The sequence below is a fragment of the Mobula birostris genome, unplaced genomic scaffold (genome assembly GCF_030028105.1).
Source record: "Mobula birostris isolate sMobBir1 unplaced genomic scaffold, sMobBir1.hap1 scaffold_891, whole genome shotgun sequence".
Lineage (NCBI taxonomy): Eukaryota > Metazoa > Chordata > Chondrichthyes > Myliobatiformes > Myliobatidae > Mobula > Mobula birostris.
In genome coordinates this window covers 88521-107196 of record NW_027278608.1, presented here as the reverse complement: position 1 = coordinate 107196, position 18676 = coordinate 88521, and the positions used below count along the sequence as shown (strand labels likewise).

General features: G+C 48.9%; 1 protein-coding gene across 1 annotated transcript; it reads right to left on the bottom strand.

The window, feature by feature from the left end:
- Positions 1-367: 367 nt before the first annotated feature.
- On the bottom strand, positions 368-17807 carry LOC140193827 (NACHT, LRR and PYD domains-containing protein 3-like). The gene is made up of 10 exons (XM_072250979.1): positions 17783-17807; positions 15159-15325; positions 11034-11205; positions 10870-10935; positions 5605-7357; positions 4110-4196; positions 3784-3954; positions 943-1113; positions 620-787; positions 368-455 (listed from the first exon to the last, which is right to left on the bottom strand). The coding sequence occupies exons 1-10, from the start codon at positions 17790-17792 to the stop codon at positions 368-370; spliced, it is 2853 nt and encodes a 950-aa protein (XP_072107080.1). The 5' UTR covers positions 17793-17807.
- Between the last annotated feature and the right edge of the window lie 869 nt (positions 17808-18676).

The window sequence follows — 18676 nt, the reverse complement described above, 5'->3', positions numbered from 1 at the left end:
AGCCCCGGGACACCGGTGTCCCAGGCCGAATCCCGGACCGCCCACCCCCTCCCCCCGCCCCGGGCTCATCCCGGCTGTGTAATTCCCCGGGGTCTCACGTGTTTGTGCTTCTCCAAACCGGACATCCGGCGGCAGCGGAGGCGCCGGACAACAGGCGGAATTACGTCACTGCGGGACCGCTCCCGAACGTCACAGAGCGGGAGACTGGATGCATTTCCGGTAGAACCGTCGGGAACTGAACCCGGAGCGCGGCGAGTTAAAGGGAAAGGCGGGAGTTAAAGGGGAGGGCGGGAGTTAAAGGGGAGGGGCGGGGAATCGGCCAAAATGTCCCCATCCCGCGGGCGGGGATGTTCACACATTCAGATGTTCACAGATCCACTCTCAGTCCGGCTCTGGGTTCCTGCAGAGATCTCAGTTCCTTCTCCCCGGTCTCACTGAACTGATTCCAGTCCAGCCTGAAACAGATGGAAGAATAGAGATGAAATAAACAGATCACACAACAGTGTTAGTAACAGGTGACTGGGGTTAATGTTTCAACAACACTCACAGACAAATATCACCAGAAAACCCGCGGATCCGCTGATATTTTATCAGACTGATCATTAACACAAATACTCACCCGATCCGCTCCAGACTCGGGAGGGTCAGTATGAGGCGGCGGAGAGCGGGGGCAGATCGGTCTGTGAGTGAGTTTGATCCCAGGTGCAGCTCCGTCAGTGATGGTTTTGTACTGAGAGCGGAGACGAGATCCTCGGCACCAGAATCTGTGAGACCGACATTGTCCAGCCTGGAGATGAGAGAGAGTGAGGGTGATGGACACAGAGAGACAGGAGACGGTACAAATCCCCAGTGTTTATCAGTAACACAATTACTGATCACATTAATGTTCAGTGTCAGACACCCAGTGACTGTAAACACAATCTCCCACAGTCTGGTACTTACTCCAGTTTCTGTATTTTACACTCCGGGTTCCTCAGAGCCGCAGACACCAGTTTCACTCCTGAATCTCCCAGTTCATTATCACTCAGGTTCAGCTCCGTCACTGATGGGTTTGTACTGAGAGCGGAGGCGAGATCCTCGGCACCAGAATCTGTGAGACCGACCCAGTTCAGCCTAGAGATTAGAGGGAGTGAGGGTGAAGGAAACAGAGAGACAGGAGATGTCATACGCGGGGAGGGGGCGTTGGGCACGGACCCAAATGCAAGGCACAGACGCTGACGTACTACGAACCGGACTAGGCGTCTCAAGAAGGCAAGGGAAGTCGGGAGGAAACCATGCTGGACATGGACACGGACCCTGGACGAGACAAGGACACCGGGCCTGGGCTAGACCTTGGACTGGGAGAGTTGGACCTGGACGAGGAACTTGAAACAAGGAGCCGGACTAGGACTCCGAGCCAGAGACTGGACAGGGACCCGGAACATGGGTCTTGACTCGGGGTCGGAGTCCGGATCCAGGCGAGGACTCGGGACTAGGAACAGGCCAGACACGAAAATAGTTCAGGGAATACGAACCCTTGACATGGACTGGACGAGGCTCTAGGACGAGGCTTGGACTAGGAGAGGTTCTGGGACGTGACGAGAGACTCCAGGGCGGGACCAGGGATCCCCAGCGCAGGATGAGGTACTTCAGCACTGGGCTGGGCGTGAAACTCCGGATTCGGCTGGGCCCTTGGACTGGACGAGGTACTCCTGGACGGGACCCGGCTTGGTTTGACTTTGGCTTGACTGAGCTCTTGGGTACTTGGACTGGTGTCTTGGGTACTTGGACTGGGCTTGGTTGGCTCTTGGAAAGGGAAGGTCAGGTCAGGTCAGGGAAGATCATGTCGGATCTTAAAGACTTCACGGACCGAACCAGGACAGGAGACGGTGTAATCCCCTGTGTTTATCAGTAACACAATTACTGATCACATTAATGTTCAGTGTCAGACACCCAGTGACTGTAAAGACAATCTCCCACCGTCTGGTACTTACCAAAGTTTCTGTACTTTACACTCTGGGTTCCTCAGAGCCGCAGACACGAATTTCAGCCCTGAAGTTCCAAGTTTACTATTAGTCAGGTCCAGCTCCGTCAGTGATGGGATTTTACTGAAAGTTGAGACGAGATCCTTGGCAGCAGAACCTGTGAGATCAACACAGTACAGCCTGGAAATGAGAGCGAGAGTGAGGGTGAAGGACACAGAGAGACAGGAGATGGTACAAATCCCCAGTGTTTATCAGTAACACAATTACTGATCACAGTAATGCTCACTGTCAGACGCCCAGTGACTGTAAACACTATCTCATAGTCAGAGTCATACTTTACTGATCGGCGGGGATATTGGTTTTCGGTACAGTTGCTCCATAAATAAATAAGTAGTAATAAAACCATAAATAGTTAAATAGTAATATGTAAATTATGCCAGGAAGTAAGTCCAGGACCAGCCTATTGGCTCAGGGTGTCTGACCCTCCAAGGGAGGAGTTGTAAAGTTTGATGGCCACAGGCAGGAATAACTTCCTATGACACTCTGTGCTGCATCTCGGTGGAATGAGTCTCTGGCTGAATGTACTCCTGTGCCCACCCAGTACATTATGTAGTGGATGGGAGACATTGTCCAAGATGGCATGCAACTTGGACAGCATCCTCTTTTCAGACACCACTGTCAAAGAGTCCAGCTCCATCCCCACAACATCACTGGCCTTGCAAATGAGTTTGTTGATTCTGTTGGTGTCTGCTACCCTCAGCCTGCTGCCCCAGCACACAACAGCAAACATGATAGCACTGGCCACCACAGACTCGTAGAACATCCGCAGCATCGACCGGCAGATGTTAAAGGACCTCAGTCTCCTCAGGAAATAGAGACATCTCTGATCCTTCTTGTAGACTGCCTCAGTGTTCTTTGACCAGTCCAGTTTATTGTCAATTCGTATCCCCAGGTATTTGTAATCCTCCACCATGTCCACACTGACCCCCTGGATGGAAACAGCGGTCACCGGTACCTTAGCTCTTCTCAGGTCTACCACCAGCTCCTTAGTCTTTTTCACATTAAGCTGCAGATAATTCTGCTCGCACCATGTGACAAAGTTTCCCACCATAGCCCTGTACTCAGCCTCATCTCCCTTGCTGATGCATCCAACTCTGGCAGAGTCATCCGAAAACTTCTGAAGATGACAAGACTCTGTGCAGTAGTTGAAGTCTGAAGTGTAAATGGTGAAGAGAAAGGGAGACAAGACAGTCCCCTGTGGAGCCCCAGTGCTGCTGATCACTCTGTCGGACACACAGTGTTGCAAGCACACGTACTGTGGTCTGCCAGTCAGGTCGTAAAGAATCCATGATACCAGGAAAGCATCCACCTGCATAGCTGTCAGCTTCTCCCCCAGCAGAGCAGGGCGGATGGTGTTGAACGCACTGGGGAAGTCAAAAAACATGACCCTCACGGTGCTCGCTGGCTTGTCCAGGTGGGCGCAGACACGGATCAGCAGGTAGACGATGGCATCCTCAACTCCTAGTCGGGGCTGGTAGGCGAACTGGAGGGGATCTAAGTGTGGCCTGACCATAGGCCGGAGCAGCTCCAGAACAAGTCCCTCCAGGGTCTTCATGATGTGGGAGGTCAATGCCACCGGTCTGTAGTCATTGAGGCCGCTGGGGCGCGGCGTCTTCGGCACAGGGACGAGGCAGGACATCTTCCACAGTACAGGAACCTTCCGGAGCCTCAGGCTCATGTTGAATACATGGCGAAGTACTCCACATAGCTGAGGGGCACAGGCTTTGAGCTCCCTGATCACCCACAGTCTGGTACTTACCGCAGTCTCTGTATTTTACACTCCGGGTTCCTCAGAGCCGCAGACACCAGTTTCACTCCTGAATCTCTCAATTTATTATCACTCAGGCTCAGCTCTGTCAGTGATGGGTTTGTACTGAGAACGGAGACGAGATCCTCGGGACCACAATCTGTGAGACCGACACGGGTCAGCCTGGAGATGAGAGAGAGTGAGGGTGAAGGACACAGAGATACAGGAGACGGTACAGATCCCCAGTGTTTATCAGTAACACAATTATTGATCACATTAATGTTTAGTGTCAGACACCCAAAGACTGTAAACACAATATCCCACATTCTGGTGCTTACTCCAGTTTCTGTATTTTACACTCCGGGTTCCTCAGAGCCGCAAACATCAGTTTCACTCCTGAATCTCCCAGTTCATTCCCCGAAAGTCTAAAGACAAACAGACACAATGATAAACAAAGTTTTTCCCTCAGTGGGACTGAGGGAATTTCTCTTACTCGGATATTTCAGGAAGCATTAAACCCTTCAGTAAATCACTGATCGGAGTTCCCATCACTGACCATCTCCAGGGTATTCACTGAATGTCAGTAATTTAGTCTGTCGGTGTGACCCTGTAAACTCCTCAAATTCCAGCTCATTCCCCGATGCTTAGAAAAGTGGTTCTGAACTCAGACGGTGGGAAGAAGCAGGGCCGGAGGGTGGGAGAAAGTCCCACAGAGAGGAAGATTTGTGAATGGGAAATTGTCGATGGGAGATGGTAGGAGAGATCCCACAGGAGGAAGCGGGATGGGGAAGAGAGATCCCACAGGAGGAAGGGGAATGGGGAAGAGCGATCCCACAGGAGGAAGGGGAATGAGGAAGAGAGATCCCACAGGAGGAAGGGGGATGGGGAAGAGTGATCCCACAGGAGGAAGTGGATAGGGAAGAGAGATTCCACATGAGGAAGTGGATAGGGAAGAGAGATTCCACATGAGGAAGAGGGATGGGGAAGAGAGATCCCACAGGAGGAAGGGGATAGGGAAGAGAGATCCCACAGCAGGAAGGGGATAGGCCAGAGAGATCCTACAGGAGGAAGGGGATAGGCAAGAGCGATCCCACAGGAGGAAGGGGATAGGGAAGAGAGATCCCACAAAAGTAAGGGGGATGGGGAAGAGAGATCCCACAGGGGGAAGGGGAAGAGAGAGCCCACAGGAGGAAGGGGGTGGGGAAGAGAGATTCCACAGGACGAAGGGGGTGCGGAGAGTTCCCACATGACTAAGAGAGGTCGACAGCAGAAAGGGATGCGGAAGTAGATCGCTTGTGAGGGGTTGTTGTAAATTACGGCCCAGAATCAGCAGAGGACATAACCATTGGGGGGCTGTGTAGTGAGCACAGTCACAGGTGGATTGATGGTGATATCATACACGGAGAAGGGCAGGGAAGCACAATCTCACAATAGTATCTCTTTCCTTCTCGCTGGGACAGTCTGCTGACGGTCTCTTGTCCCTCACCGGGAAGTGGGTGTGAATCTCTGACCCACCTGCTGCAGTCAGTGTCGGTCTGGGTGTCAGTAACAGTGAGAAGGAACATTGTTAATAGACGTTTTCAAGGCTAGGAGTAACACGTCCATTCCTGTGATTTACTACCACTAAACCAAAGGCCGTTGTTCACTGATTTGATGAATTCTCCAACATCCCTTCGCAAGGAACCATAGAAACCTCCCGTCCTTGGGGAATTGCTGACCGATTCCCTGGTCATTTGTCACAAATCTTCACAATCTGATTCACTGCAGTTTTACCCGAATTCCTTTCACAATGGAACAGTTTCACCGTTCAGAGCGAGAGATAAATCGAGTTACCCCAACTCCTGGCACTTGTGCAGCCCTGGTCCCAGCCGCTGGATTCCTTCACACTGAATGTGGCAGTTTCCCAGGTTGAGGTGTTTTATTGTATCACAGAGTCTGATGACATGAGACAGGACCGCGCAGTCAATCGGGGTCAGTGTCATTCCACTGAATGAAAGTGTTTCCACAGATCCCAGCGTGTCCTGAGCCAGTCCACGATTCTGAGACTCAAACAGGTAGTGCAATGTGTTCAGGAGGCTCCTTTTACCAGCTTCAATCCCCATGATTCCACTCTGGCGTTTAACCTCCTCCTTCACCCAGTCAATCACCCGGCAGATAGTTTGATGAGGAAATGGACCCAGAAACTCCTCCAGGCCCCGAGCTGTCAGTGGGGAGGAGAGACCAGCAATAAAACGGAGAAATACCTCAAATCGCCCATCTGTCGTGTTGTGGGCTTCAGTGAGGAATTTCAGGATATCCCCGGGATGCGGATTCAGGAATTGTGCGAGTGCAGCTACAAACTCTTGGATGGTGAGGTGTGGGAATGCGTACACCACGCTCCGGGCAGAGTCCTCTCTCTCCAAAAGCTCCATCAGGAACCCGGACAGGAACTGGGAAGGCTGCAGACTGTAGTTGATCAAATCTCCACTTGTAAACACAATCTTCTTCTCGAACACTCCTCTGAAGGCCATCTGACCGACCCTGAGTAACACATCACGGGGGTTCTCAATCTCACGGCCGTGGTTTTTCAGGATGTTGTAAATATAGTAGTACAGTTGGGTGATGGTCTTGGGAACACGCTGCGGATCCCTGACTCGTTGTGTGAAGAAAGGGCCCAGTGCCAGAGCGAGGATCCAGCAGTAGGAGGGGTTGTAGCTCATGGTGTACAGGATCTCGTTCTCCTCCACGTGTTTGAAAACAGCTGCTGCCACCGTCTCATCTTCAAAATGTCTGAGGAAATAATCCTTCCGTTCCTCACCAACAAATCCCAGGATTTCAGCCCAGACACCGATCTCTGCCTTTTCCAATAAATGTAACGCAGTGGGACGGGTGGTCACCAGCACTGAACACCCTGGGAGCAGCTTGTGCTGGATTAAACTGTACACAATGTCAGACACCTTGCACTTGAATTCAGGATCTGTGCATGTGGACCGAGCTTCTGTGTCTCTCCGCTTGTCAGCAAAATCAGTTCTGTCCTTGAATTCATCCAAACCATCGAATATAAACAGCAACACCTCCGGCTTCTTCCAGACCTTTCTCAGGATATTCCCGAAGTAGGGATACTGATGCAGAATCAGTTCTTTCAGGTTTATCCTGCAGTTAATCGAGTTCAAATCTCGGAATCTGAAACTGAAGACAAACTGGAATTCTTGACATATTTTTCCCGTGGCCCAGTCATAAACAATCTTTTGTACCAGTGTGGTTTTCCCGATCCCTGGGACTCCGGCCACTGCTGAAGACATACCGGATTTGTTTTTCATTAAAGACATTTTACATTTTTGAACAGAACTCCTTTTGAATAACTGATCCCTCCGGATTTTCTCCAGCTTTCCCTGGAGAAGTTCTTCGCTCCACTCCTCGTGGTCTCTGCCTCTCGCCAGCAGCTCGTGTTCCACCAGTCTCCGATCTCGAACAGTAGAAACGACCGTGAGCTCAGCGTATCGATCAACCAGCTGGAAAACCTTCACCCTCTCCCTCATCAGGATCGTGTTAACTCTCAGTGTTTCAGTCTGTGCCCGCAGAGTCTCCTTGTGTTTCTGTTGAACAACTTAGGACGGACAGAAATAGGTCGTCACTGCCTGATCATGATGAGAACATGGAGCATGCAACAGAGTTTCTTTGAATAAAAAAAATGTTAAAAACATTGCTTGGGTGAAATCGGGAGATCAGAGATAAAAGTGTCTGAAAATGAACGATAGCCCAGAAACGTTTCTGATCTGAATCAGATCAGCTGTTAAAGGTGTTAGAGTGAGATTTTTGAGGAGATGATTCGTTTACACGTAAATGACTTTGACCACCAGATTTCTATTTGACAAATTACTGTGGATTGGGTCCACGACAATGAGCGCACTAAAAAGGTGTGAATACCAGATGCTTCTGGCGCCGTAGTTTAACCTGATAGAAACATAGAAAATAGGTGCAGGAGTAGGCCATTCGGCCCTTCCAGCTGGTGCTGTAATTTCGAACACAGTATTATCTATACATTATAAACATTAATTGTCTTCTATGTTAGCACGGGAAATGCCAAATAAATGTATCGCAGACTTAACTTACATTCCTAAAGGCTGTGGATACCAACCCAGACATGTTGGCGACGGAAGGAAAAGACGGTGTGATATTTCGTATGTAGCTTCAATAGGAAACATTATCTGTGCATTGTCTATAACTTTTTAAGTACCAATTGCCTTTGTCTTCAGCATACAAATATCGAGCCCACATTGGGCTAGCAGGCCTTTCTACCGAAAGCGTCTCCGTCCATATGATGCCTGCTTGTTGTGTCGAATATAGAAGCTGCTTTGTATCTACCAGTGACTCTGTCTCTCTGGTGATTTCACCCACGCCACAACAGAAGGCTCCGCTCTCCCCTCTGTTCGTAGTTTGCAGATTCCCCGGGGTTCCAGCGGCCACCAACAGGAGGTTCTGGAGAGGAGGGTTGTGTGGAGCGGGTGGTTTCACTGATTTCTGCTGAAAATTGCGACACTGCAGAGGCAACTTACTTGTTCTACCGACTTTTACTTTCTCATAACGGACCTGATACTCTTGACACTCCTTTAGGTTTAAGATGTCAGTACTGAGCCACAGAAAAGGAACATGCTTTTTTTTTTCAGATTGTGAGGACGCGCAGTCCTCTTTTATTGTCATTTAGCAATGCATGCATTAAGAAATGATACAATGTCCCTCCAGAATGATATCACAGAAACACACGACAAACCAAGACTGAAAACCTGACAAAACCATATAATTATAACATATAGTGACAACACTGCAAAGCAATACCGTAATTTGATGTAGAACAGACCATGGGCACGGTAAAAAAAAAAAGTCTCAAATTCTCTCGAAAGTCCCATCATCTCACGCCGACGGTAGAAGGAAGAAACTTTCCCTGCGATGAATCTCCAGCGCCGCAAACTTCCCGATGCAGCATCCTGGAAGCACCCGACCACAGCCGACTCTGAGTCCGTCTGAAAACTTCGAGCCTCCGACCAGCCCTCCGACACCGAGCGCCGAGCACCATCTCTGCCGAGCGCTTCGACGCCGGCCCGGGCAACAGGCAATAGGCTAAGAAGAGGATTTGGGGCCTTCGTCTCCGGAGATTCTGGGTCGCACAGTAGCGGCGGCAGCGAAGCGGGCATTTCAGAAGTTTCTCCAGATGTTCCTCTGTGCTTCTCCGTCCGTCTCCATCAAATCAGGATTGTACATGGTACCTACTTGCAAAGACGATATCATTTCGGAGCGGCTGAAATTTCTGTTTCCTTTTCAACACTGAGCCAGTCACGCTGTAACATGCCCAGCGCTAGTCTACAGTCTCTTGTTCTCGGAGGAGCTGCTACACGAACTCAGGCAACTCCCGGATGATGCGCGGAAGAGCAGGAAACTGACGAGGATGGTAGCGGTAATAGGGGACTGTGAAGTCAGGAGGACAGGGCGGTGATTCTGTGGACACGAAGAGGAAACACGGAGGGTACTTTGCCTCCCAGCTGCCATTGTCCGAAATGATTCTGGACGCGTCCACAATATCCTAATAAGGGAGGTTAAGCGGCCAGAATTCGTGGTAAATGTTGGTACCAACGACATAGGAAGAGAAAAGGGAGGAAGTCTGGAAACAGAACACAGGCAGTTAGAAAGAAAGCTGAGGAGCAGGACCTCAAAAGCAGCATTCTCGGGATTGCTGCCTGTGCCCCCCGACAGTGACAATAGGAATAGAATGAGGTGGCAGAGGAATGCGTGGCTGAAGATTTGGAGCAGGGGGCAGGGATTCAGATTTCTGGATAATTGGGATCTGTTCCGGGGCAGGTAGGACCTGTAGAAAATGGACGGGTTGCACACGAATCCGATGGGGACCAATATTCTTGCTGGAGCTGTTGGGGGTGTTTTAAACTAATATGGCAGGGGGATTGGAACCAGCATGGTAGAGCTGAGGATGAACCAACAGGTTTACAAGTAGATGGTGGGTTCACTAAGGCAAGGGACATACCACGACACCACGAGATAACGAGACCCTGGAAGTGCCTTGTGCCCCCCCAAGTTGGTGGGAGTTTTGGAGGTCTGATCGCGGGACCGACCATAGACGCACAGGGTGGAAAGGTACGTCGGCGGGAACCTTCTGTGTGTGTCCGCCCTTGCCTGGGTGCCGGGTTCACGGCAGAAGAACGATCGTATCCGGAATGGAGGGGTGACAGTCGGTGACCTCAGAAGACATTACAAAGGGCTCGCCCGAAAGCTGACTGCGAGGAATATCAAAGGTCTGTTTGAATCCGATTTGAATATCAGCATTCGCTCTCTTTCTTCCCAACGGCACGACGGCGATTACTGCCAACTGAACTAAACTGAACTGAAATCTGCGTCACTTGTGATTGATCATTTTACCCCTAGACTGCGATAGAGTTTCATTGATCCTATTATCCTAGTTCTGTGTACATGTCTGTTTTATCATTGCTAACCTGTTGCATTTATATCCTTACTATTAGGGTACTGTGTTACTTATTTCTCTAGTAAAACTTTCTTAGTTCCAGTAATCCAGACTCCAACTAAGTGGTTCATTTCGGCTGGTTTGGCAATCCAGTTACGGGGTACGTAACAGTTTGCGCTGTTGTAACTATATGTTATAATAATGTGTTTTTTGTCAGTTTTAGTCTTGGTCTGTCCTGTGTTTCTGTGATATCATACTGGAGGAACATTGTATCATTTCTTAATGCATGCATCACTAAATGACGTTAAACAAGGACTGCGTGTCCTCATAATCTAATCTAATCTGCTGTTTAAGAAGGGAGGAAGGCGAACGAAGGAAAATTATAGGCCAGTAAGCCAAACCTCAGTGAACGGGGAAGTGTTGGAGTCTCTTATTACGGTTGAGTTTCCGAGGTACTTGGAGATCAATGAGGAAATAAGTTAGCATGGTTTCTGTTGGAATTCACCGTGGAAGTAAGAATCAGAGTAGAGAAATGAGAGTCAGTGGATGCCATTTATTTGGATTCTCAGAAGGCATTTGATAAGGTGCCGCACAGCAGACTGCTTAACCAGATAAAATAAAGACTTTGAGATGTCCGTTCCATCCGTTACCTTTCAGATGCGCGGGCTCTTCAGATAAAACCCGTTCACTGTCCATGTAGGCGAACTGGCCGCCACCTGTATCAAAAGATTAACCTGCATGAAGTCTGTTCTGTGTAACACTGTAAATACATCAACATTTACATCTGTAACACACAGTGTATTGTTCACCGTACCACGTTCCCGTATTTCATTCAATATTCTGCTCAGCTTCAGTAAATGGTGATGTAGTTTGACAAAGGATTCCCACATCACCCTCTGGGCCCCGGAGCCCTTCTCCATCACCAGATCCAGGAGGAGTTTGGAAGCGGCCGCTCGGTTTCCCTTCTCCGCGAGCTCAGTCACACTCTGTAATGAACAACGGGGAATCTATTGAGGAGCGGAGGGACGGGTTGAAATCTACCCTGAACATGGACTGACCCAGAACATTCTGCTCGCCGCAGGTCACCAAGACCCATTGAAGTGTTCGTCGCGATAAGTGAGGGCGGGGGGTCAGTGGGGAGTTCCTGCACGCCACGGATTGCGGGACAATCATCCACTGGGCTAGGTTTAGGCGGAGCAGACACAGTCTGAGTGAGCCAGAGATTTAGTGGGGAGTCGAGTCTTTGTGTCAGAGAGGAGAGGCGGAGGCTTTAGGTAACTGACTGTAAAAGCTTTTATAGATATGTAAAAAGGAAAAGACTGGTAAAGACAAATGTAGGTCCCCTACAGACAGAAACAGGTGAATTGATTATGGGGAGCAACGACATGGCAGACCAATTGAATAATTACTTTGGTTCTGTCTTCACTAAGGAGGACATAAATAATCTTCCAGAAATAGTAGGGGACAGAGGGTCCAGTGAGATGGAGGAACTGAGCGAAATACATGTTAGTAGGGAAGTGGTGTTAGGTAAATTGAAGGGATTGAAGGCACATAAATCTCCAGGGCCAGATGGTCTGCGTCCTAGAGTGCACAAGGAAGTAGCCCAAGAAATAGTGGATGCATTAGTGATAATTTTTCAAAACTCGTTAGATTCTGGACTAGTTCCTGAGGATTGGAGGGTGGCTAATGTAACCCCACTTTTTAAAAAAGGAGGGAGAGAGAAACCGGGGAATTATAGACCGGTTAGCCTAACGTCGGTGGTGGGGAAACTGCTGGAGTCAGTTATCAAGGATGTGATAACAGCACATTTGGAAAGTGGTGAAATGATCGGACAAAGTCAGCATGGATTTGTGAAAGGAAAATCATGTCTGACGAACCTCATAGAATTTTTTGAGGATGGAACTAGTAGAGTGGATAGGGGAGAACCAGTGGATGTGATATATTTGGATTTTCAAAAGGCTTTTGACAAGGTCCCGCACAGGAGATTAGTGTGCAAACTGAATCACACGGTATTGGGGGTAAGGTATTGATGTGGGTGGGGAATTGGTTAGCAGACAGGAAGCAAAGAGTGGGAATAAACGGGACCTTTTCAGAATGGCAGGCAGTGACTAGTGGGGTACCGCAAGGCTCAGTGCTGGGACCCCAGTTGTTTACAATATATATTAATGACTTGGATGACGGAATTAAATGCAGCATCTCCAAGTTTGGGAATGACACGCAGCTGGGTGGCAGTGTTAGCTGTGAGGAGAATGCTAAGAGGATGCAGAGTGACTTGGATAGGTTGGGTGAGTGGGCAAATTCATGGCAGATGCAATTTAATGTGGATAAATGTGAAGTTATCCACTTTGGTGGCAAAAATAGGAAAACAGATTATTATTTGAATGGTGGCCGATTAGGAAAAGGGGAGGTGCAACGAGACCTGGGTGTCATTATACACCAGTCATTGAAAGTGGGCATGCAGGTACAGCAGGCGGTGATAAAGGCGAATGGTTTGCTGGCATTTATAGCGAGAGGATTCGAGTACAGGAGCAGGGAGGTACTACTGCAGTTGTACAAGGCCTTGGTGAGACCACACCTGGAGTATTGTGTGCAGTTTTGGTCCCCTAATCTGAGGAAAGACATCCTTGCCATAGAGGGAGTACAAAGAAGGTTCACCAGATTGATTCCTGGGATGGCAGGACTTTCATATGAAGAAAGACTGGATGAACTGGGCTTGTACTCGTTGGCATTTAGAAGATTGAGGGGGGGATCTGATTGAAACGTATAAAATCCTAAAGGGATTGGACAGGCTAGATGCAGGAAGATTGTTCCCGATGTTGGGGAAGTCCAGAACGAGGGGTCACAGTTTGAGGATAAAGGGGAAGCCTTTTAGGACCGAGATTAGGAAAACCTTCTTCACACAGAGAGTGGTGAATCTGTGGAATTCTCTGCCACAGGAAACAGTTGAGGTCAGTTCATTGTCTATATTTAAGAGGGAGTTAGATCTGTCCCTTGTGGCTACGGGGATCAGAGGGTATGGAGGGAAGGCTGGGGCGGGGTTCTGAGTTGGATGATCAGCTATGATCATAATAAATGGCGGTGCAGGCTCGAAGGGCCGAATGGCCTACTCCTGCACTTATTTTCTGTGTCTATGTTTTCTATGTAACTTTTGGGTGATATTTTACCTCCTTTTCACCCTTAGGACAGTGGGATTGCCAGGCAGGATGGTGCAGTGCTCTTCCTACCGGGTGCGGCAAGACAGGGAGACCTCCAGCGCCCCTGACAACCGCACCTTCAGGAACTGCATCCAGCCGCAGCTCCGTACAGACCGTGCTCAGGAACAAGAGCTGGCGCTGGATCATTCAGCAGGCTGAGAGGTTGACCGACGGGCTGTACGGGGAGGGAGACATCCCCAAGGCGCAGGACACAGGTAATCGGGTGAATTTGAAGCAATGTGTGCACCTACCTCTCGGAAGGATATCATTAAGATTGAACGAGTGCAGGAAAAAAAAAATTACAGATTGTTGCCAGGACTTGAGGACCTGAGATATAGAGGAAGTGTGAATAGGTTTAGGACATTATTTCATAGAGTGTAGGAGAAGTGATAGAGGTATACAAGTTTATAAAAGGTACAGATAGAGTGAGTGCGAAAAGGCATTTACTGCTGAGGTTGGGTGGGACTGGAATTAGAGCTCATGGAGTAACGATGACAGATGAAAGACAATATGAGGGGGAACTTGTACACTCAGAAGTTGCTGAGAGCGTGGAACGTGCTTCCATCGGAATTAGTCGATGTAGTTCGATTTGAAAATTTAAGATCAATCTGAATAAGTTCATTCAATGGGGGAGTTATGGACGTCTCCAGTCCGGGTTCAAATCAATGGGACTGAGCGGATAACAGGACCGTGTGGACTAGATGGGCTGAAGAGCCTGTTGCTGCACTGTAGAGTTCGATGACGACGGGAAGGTCAAACTATGGCGGGGTCACTGTTGATTTTACCATGGGGTGATTGCTGGTGAATCCCAGCATGCTCACACTTCACGGCCGGGCTCCAGGCTGCAGCTGGGAATTGGCAGTGAGGAGCAGCCAGGAAATTCAGGACTGTTCTGCACGTGTGACAGACCAAAGCCAACTGGCGGTAATGTTGAGAAAGAAGTTTGGGCTGAAGTTGTCAGCAGCCTCACGTGGAATGTAGGGTTCGGTGCGGTGTGCGGTTCCTCACTAAAATTCAGTCTGGGTGCCAATAGCTGAACGCTCTCCAGTGGCACACGGATCATTGGAAAGACGTTTCTTTGTAATTCTGTGTTAGCTGCAGATGCTTGGAGTATTTTCAGTGATGGAAATGTTGCACTTTCCAGTGTTAACAGTACATGCTGCGGTAATTATAAACTCAAATTGGAACAGTCACGAGGGACAGTAGGTAACAGAACCATGAGAGCGTGTTGGGATATTGATCAAAAATATGGTCGGCAGTTCAAATGAGAACCGATAGTCAGTGTTACCTGGTCAATTGAAAATGAGCTTGAAGAAATGAGAAATGAGCTGAGGAATAAGTCGCCATATATTTGATTTGCGGGAATCCCGTGGGTCACCAGCAGAACACAGACTGGTGAATGGCCATTAAGGTCGAACATTGAGAACATGATGTGATGTCAGACAGAGTGGTGTAAAGTGCTTCTCTGTCCGCTTGCAATGTCCGTCGAGTGTTACATTATTAAAGTCAACTGTTAATCATTGTCTGTCTCCTAACCTGTCTAAAAATGAACGCGGTCAGAAAACTGGAGAGGAGCTTGTATTGGTGAATAGCGGTTCAGGGTTACCGCAGATGAAAAGACTTTTCCTGATGTCGACCACAAGCACTGCAGGGTTTACACTGCCCAGAGGAGCCGCTGCGCCGGGTCTGTCGGTCTGTGATTGATTCCGCCGAATCTACACAGAGTCTATGTTCCTGACACTTACGTGATACTCTGTCCCGGTGAAGTGATCCTCGCCCATTAACATGAAGCCGACTCTCTGCACGCCCTCCTCAATCGCCCGCTCCAGTCGGTCCACGTAGAAAGTGGTCAACAGGAACAGTTGGTGATCGTCACAGTTTGCCAGGAAAGAGGAGAAGGCGGAGTTCCGATCTGCAGTCGGTCACGGAACGTAAAATAGTCGAGTGTACCATGCGTATGCGGGCACGCTGCCAATTTAAACCAATCCCATCTTCCAGACCATGATCAATATCCCTCCGGTCCCGGTCTACTCAGGAGTTCAAACACCTCCCAGAAGCTGCTGAGTGTCTGTTTCCAGTCCCTCCCTCGGCAGTTCATTCCAGACACCGATCACTCACTGTGGAAAGCATGCGTCCTATACCCCCTTTAAACTTTACCCTCTAACCTTCAGCCTGTGCCCTCTGGTACTTGTGGTGAAACACGTCAGCCCCCTCCCCAGACCCTCCACACCATTCCCGTGACGTGGTTACCAGATTTGTCCCCAATACTGAAATTGTCTCTTCACCAAAGTTCACCCAGTGACAGCCCAACTTTAGCAAACACCTTAACTCATCGTCAGCGCGCTACCAAATGTGTTGCCGCGTTCACTGAGCTGTGCTTTTCCATCACAAGACCCGTCCGTAAATCAATCTTATTAACGGTCACTGTGCACATCGCGCGCGAACTTGACCCCCCAAAGAGCCGCTTCGCACTTGAATTAACTGAACTTGGCGACTCTCTGTTTATCTTTCTAATGGGATGCTGAACAGTTTGACAACAGTCCCAAATTAATCCAACTCCGCCAACTCTGTACATCAACGAATCAGTCCACCCAGTAATACATAGTTTATCATTACTTTATTTACATCAGACAGGGCGCAAGGCGAAACTTTGACCCTTCAGGACACTACTGGTCACAGACCTTCAGCCAGAATAAAGCTCCTCCAGTCCTGACTCCATTTTATGTGCCCAAGACAAGTTTGAAATCGATTTACAAATTCTCTGATTAAGATTCCTCAACCCGAAACGTCGATAGTTGATTTCTCTCTATAGATGTTACCTGAGCCTTCAACAAGACATCAACTCGCCGCGCGAGTGGGCGTCCTCCTGGCGGATGAAATTTAACATCTCAACGTGCTGCATTATGAAAGTGACCCACAAAAAAAGTTTTTAGCACCATCAGTACTTCATGGGAAACGGTGCACTCCAGGAAGTAAAACACTACCCCGAACTGTCAGATAACCTTAGCTGGCAGAACACATCAACCAAACCATTTCAAGTTCCAACAAAATCCTTGGCCTTTCACCGCGTAAATTCTCGAATGGCTGGAAAACCACAACAGAAATTACTTATAAAACTCTCGTCCGTCCAAGACTTGAACACTGTAACAGCCATTTTGGGATCCCTACCAAACCATTCACATCAGTAAACTTGAGAAAGCACGAGAAGAGCTGCCAGGTTTGTAACCGGTGATTACAGAAAGACCAGCAGTGTTACAGGTATGCTTCAGGACCTCAGATGGGACACCCTCCAAAGACGCCGCACGTTAGCCAGGCTTTCTACTGTTTATAAAGAAACTCATTCATTAACTCCATCCCACGAGTCACCTTTTGTACAACCAGAATAACAGAGCAGCAACCCTCCTAAACCAACCCCTGAACTACCAGACCATTCAGACCAACAAGGACAGCTACCGCTACTCACTGTAACAGAGGACAATCCAGTTTGGGATACCCCTGCCGCCACACATTAAAATCCGCAGCTGATAGTAAAACTTCCACGTCGCTGCTCTTAAACACCGCAATTTAAATTGCAACTGCATGCATGAGAGACTGCGCGTTTGTAGCCCAGCGGCGGCGGTCGGTGCAGATTTGGACGGGTCAAGACAACACCTGCTGAGTTCCTCCAGCACTTTGCGCGGTACCCTCCCTACTTATCATCTCGTTTTACTTTAATCCTATTCGCCAAGGACATTTCATTGCTTCTGTAGCCCCCCCCCCAACCTGCCCCCGGATTTCCTTTTTAAAATGACTCTTGTTCGCTGTCCCCTGCATCCATCCCGTTCTCCCACAATATAATGTTCTTTAACTCGGCCACAGAAAGTAGACACCGGGAAACTCCCCTCACCTCCATTGAACAACAACCCGAAAATCCGGGCAGAATTCACCATTGCCCTTCCAAAAAAAAAAAAAGAGAAACAACATCGGCTTCTCTCACTGGCTGTTGGAGGCATTTCCCACATCAGGATGGACCAAATACTGACAGAAATTCTGTCTTCTCCCTGGACTGTTACATCGCCCGCTGCTGTATTCCTGTCTGAGTTTCGCCCATACCCACCTTAACCAGGAGCCGCTTCTCCTCTCACTCAGGTGAAGATCGGCACGGCGAGCGGAGTGATGCGACCATTCCCGTTGTTAGGTCCCTGCGCTGGACCTGGTGAATCGCTCCAGTGCTCAAGGTCGCCTTACCAGTAGGATCAATCACTCCGATTGATGGTACCTTCTCCCTGGCCCGTATCGCCCAGGTTTATTCCATCTGAACGATTGATGATTTGACTACACGGGTACCATGAGGACAGAGCTTTAATGAGAAAGAGCCCAGTGAACATACCTCTGTCCATTCTGACTCTGACTGACGCTGGTCGATTGCCGTCCTCTTGTCTGCCGTCCGGGCGGAAGAAAGCCCCACCTGCTGGCGATGACCTGAATTACACAAACAAAACAGAGTGAGTCCGCTCCTCCGCCCTTCACGATTTAAACCACTTTTGTAAGGTCTCAGCTGACTCTCATACGTTCCAGGGAGTGAATGGAGATCGGAACAAACACCTCCAAATGAACAGAATGTTCAAGCGGGAGAGATGCTTTGAAGCTGAAGATGCCAACAGATTTGGGGGGAAAAAAGAAGAGACCGATTGAAGAAGATTAGAGAAATCAAAGGAACATTTCATGTAAAATGAGAATAGGAATGAGTCTGGCTCTATTCTCCTGGTAGGGTCACCCCATGGCGGTAAGGACGAGGGTGAGGTCCCTGACAAAGAACAATCCAACCAAGACCTTAACGGCGGAACAGACGGACGAAGAAACTTCGAACTCAACGGCTGTGAAGGCGGATGAAGGCTGCAACAAATCCGTCAACTCCAATCGTTCTGGTTTCCATGCCATTGGAATCAGTTGGTTGATTTGTGAAGTATCGTGTGCTTCTTGGAGTGCAACATCAGGTACACGTTAAACAAATACACTCACAGGCGCCTTCACTCTGTGGGCCACTTCTTCAGAGCGAAGACCCTCATCCTCGACCTCGAGGGATAACCACGATGATGATGATGATAGGAAGAGACGAAGAAGGGAAGGAACTTACAGAAGCAGAAGACATGATAAAGAGTTGGCAGGAACACACAGAAGAATTATAGAGAGATCCAACAGCAAAGACCACCTGCAATGACTCCCTCATCGATCTGGAGCTGGACACTCTGGAAAGTGAAGCCGAATGGGTGACAGAAAACTT

Bases quoted from the DNA above. Each gene is read 5' to 3' on its own strand.
- LOC140193827 (XM_072250979.1), bottom strand. The intron at 4,197-5,604 runs GTAACTCGATTT...GTTTGTCTTTAG, and splicing joins CACAAGTGCCAGGAGTTGGG to ACTTTCGGGGAATGAACTGG. The intron at 1,114-3,783 runs GTAAGTACCAGA...TCTAATCTCTAG, and splicing joins TGTAAAATACAGAGACTGCG to GCTGAACTGGGTCGGTCTCA.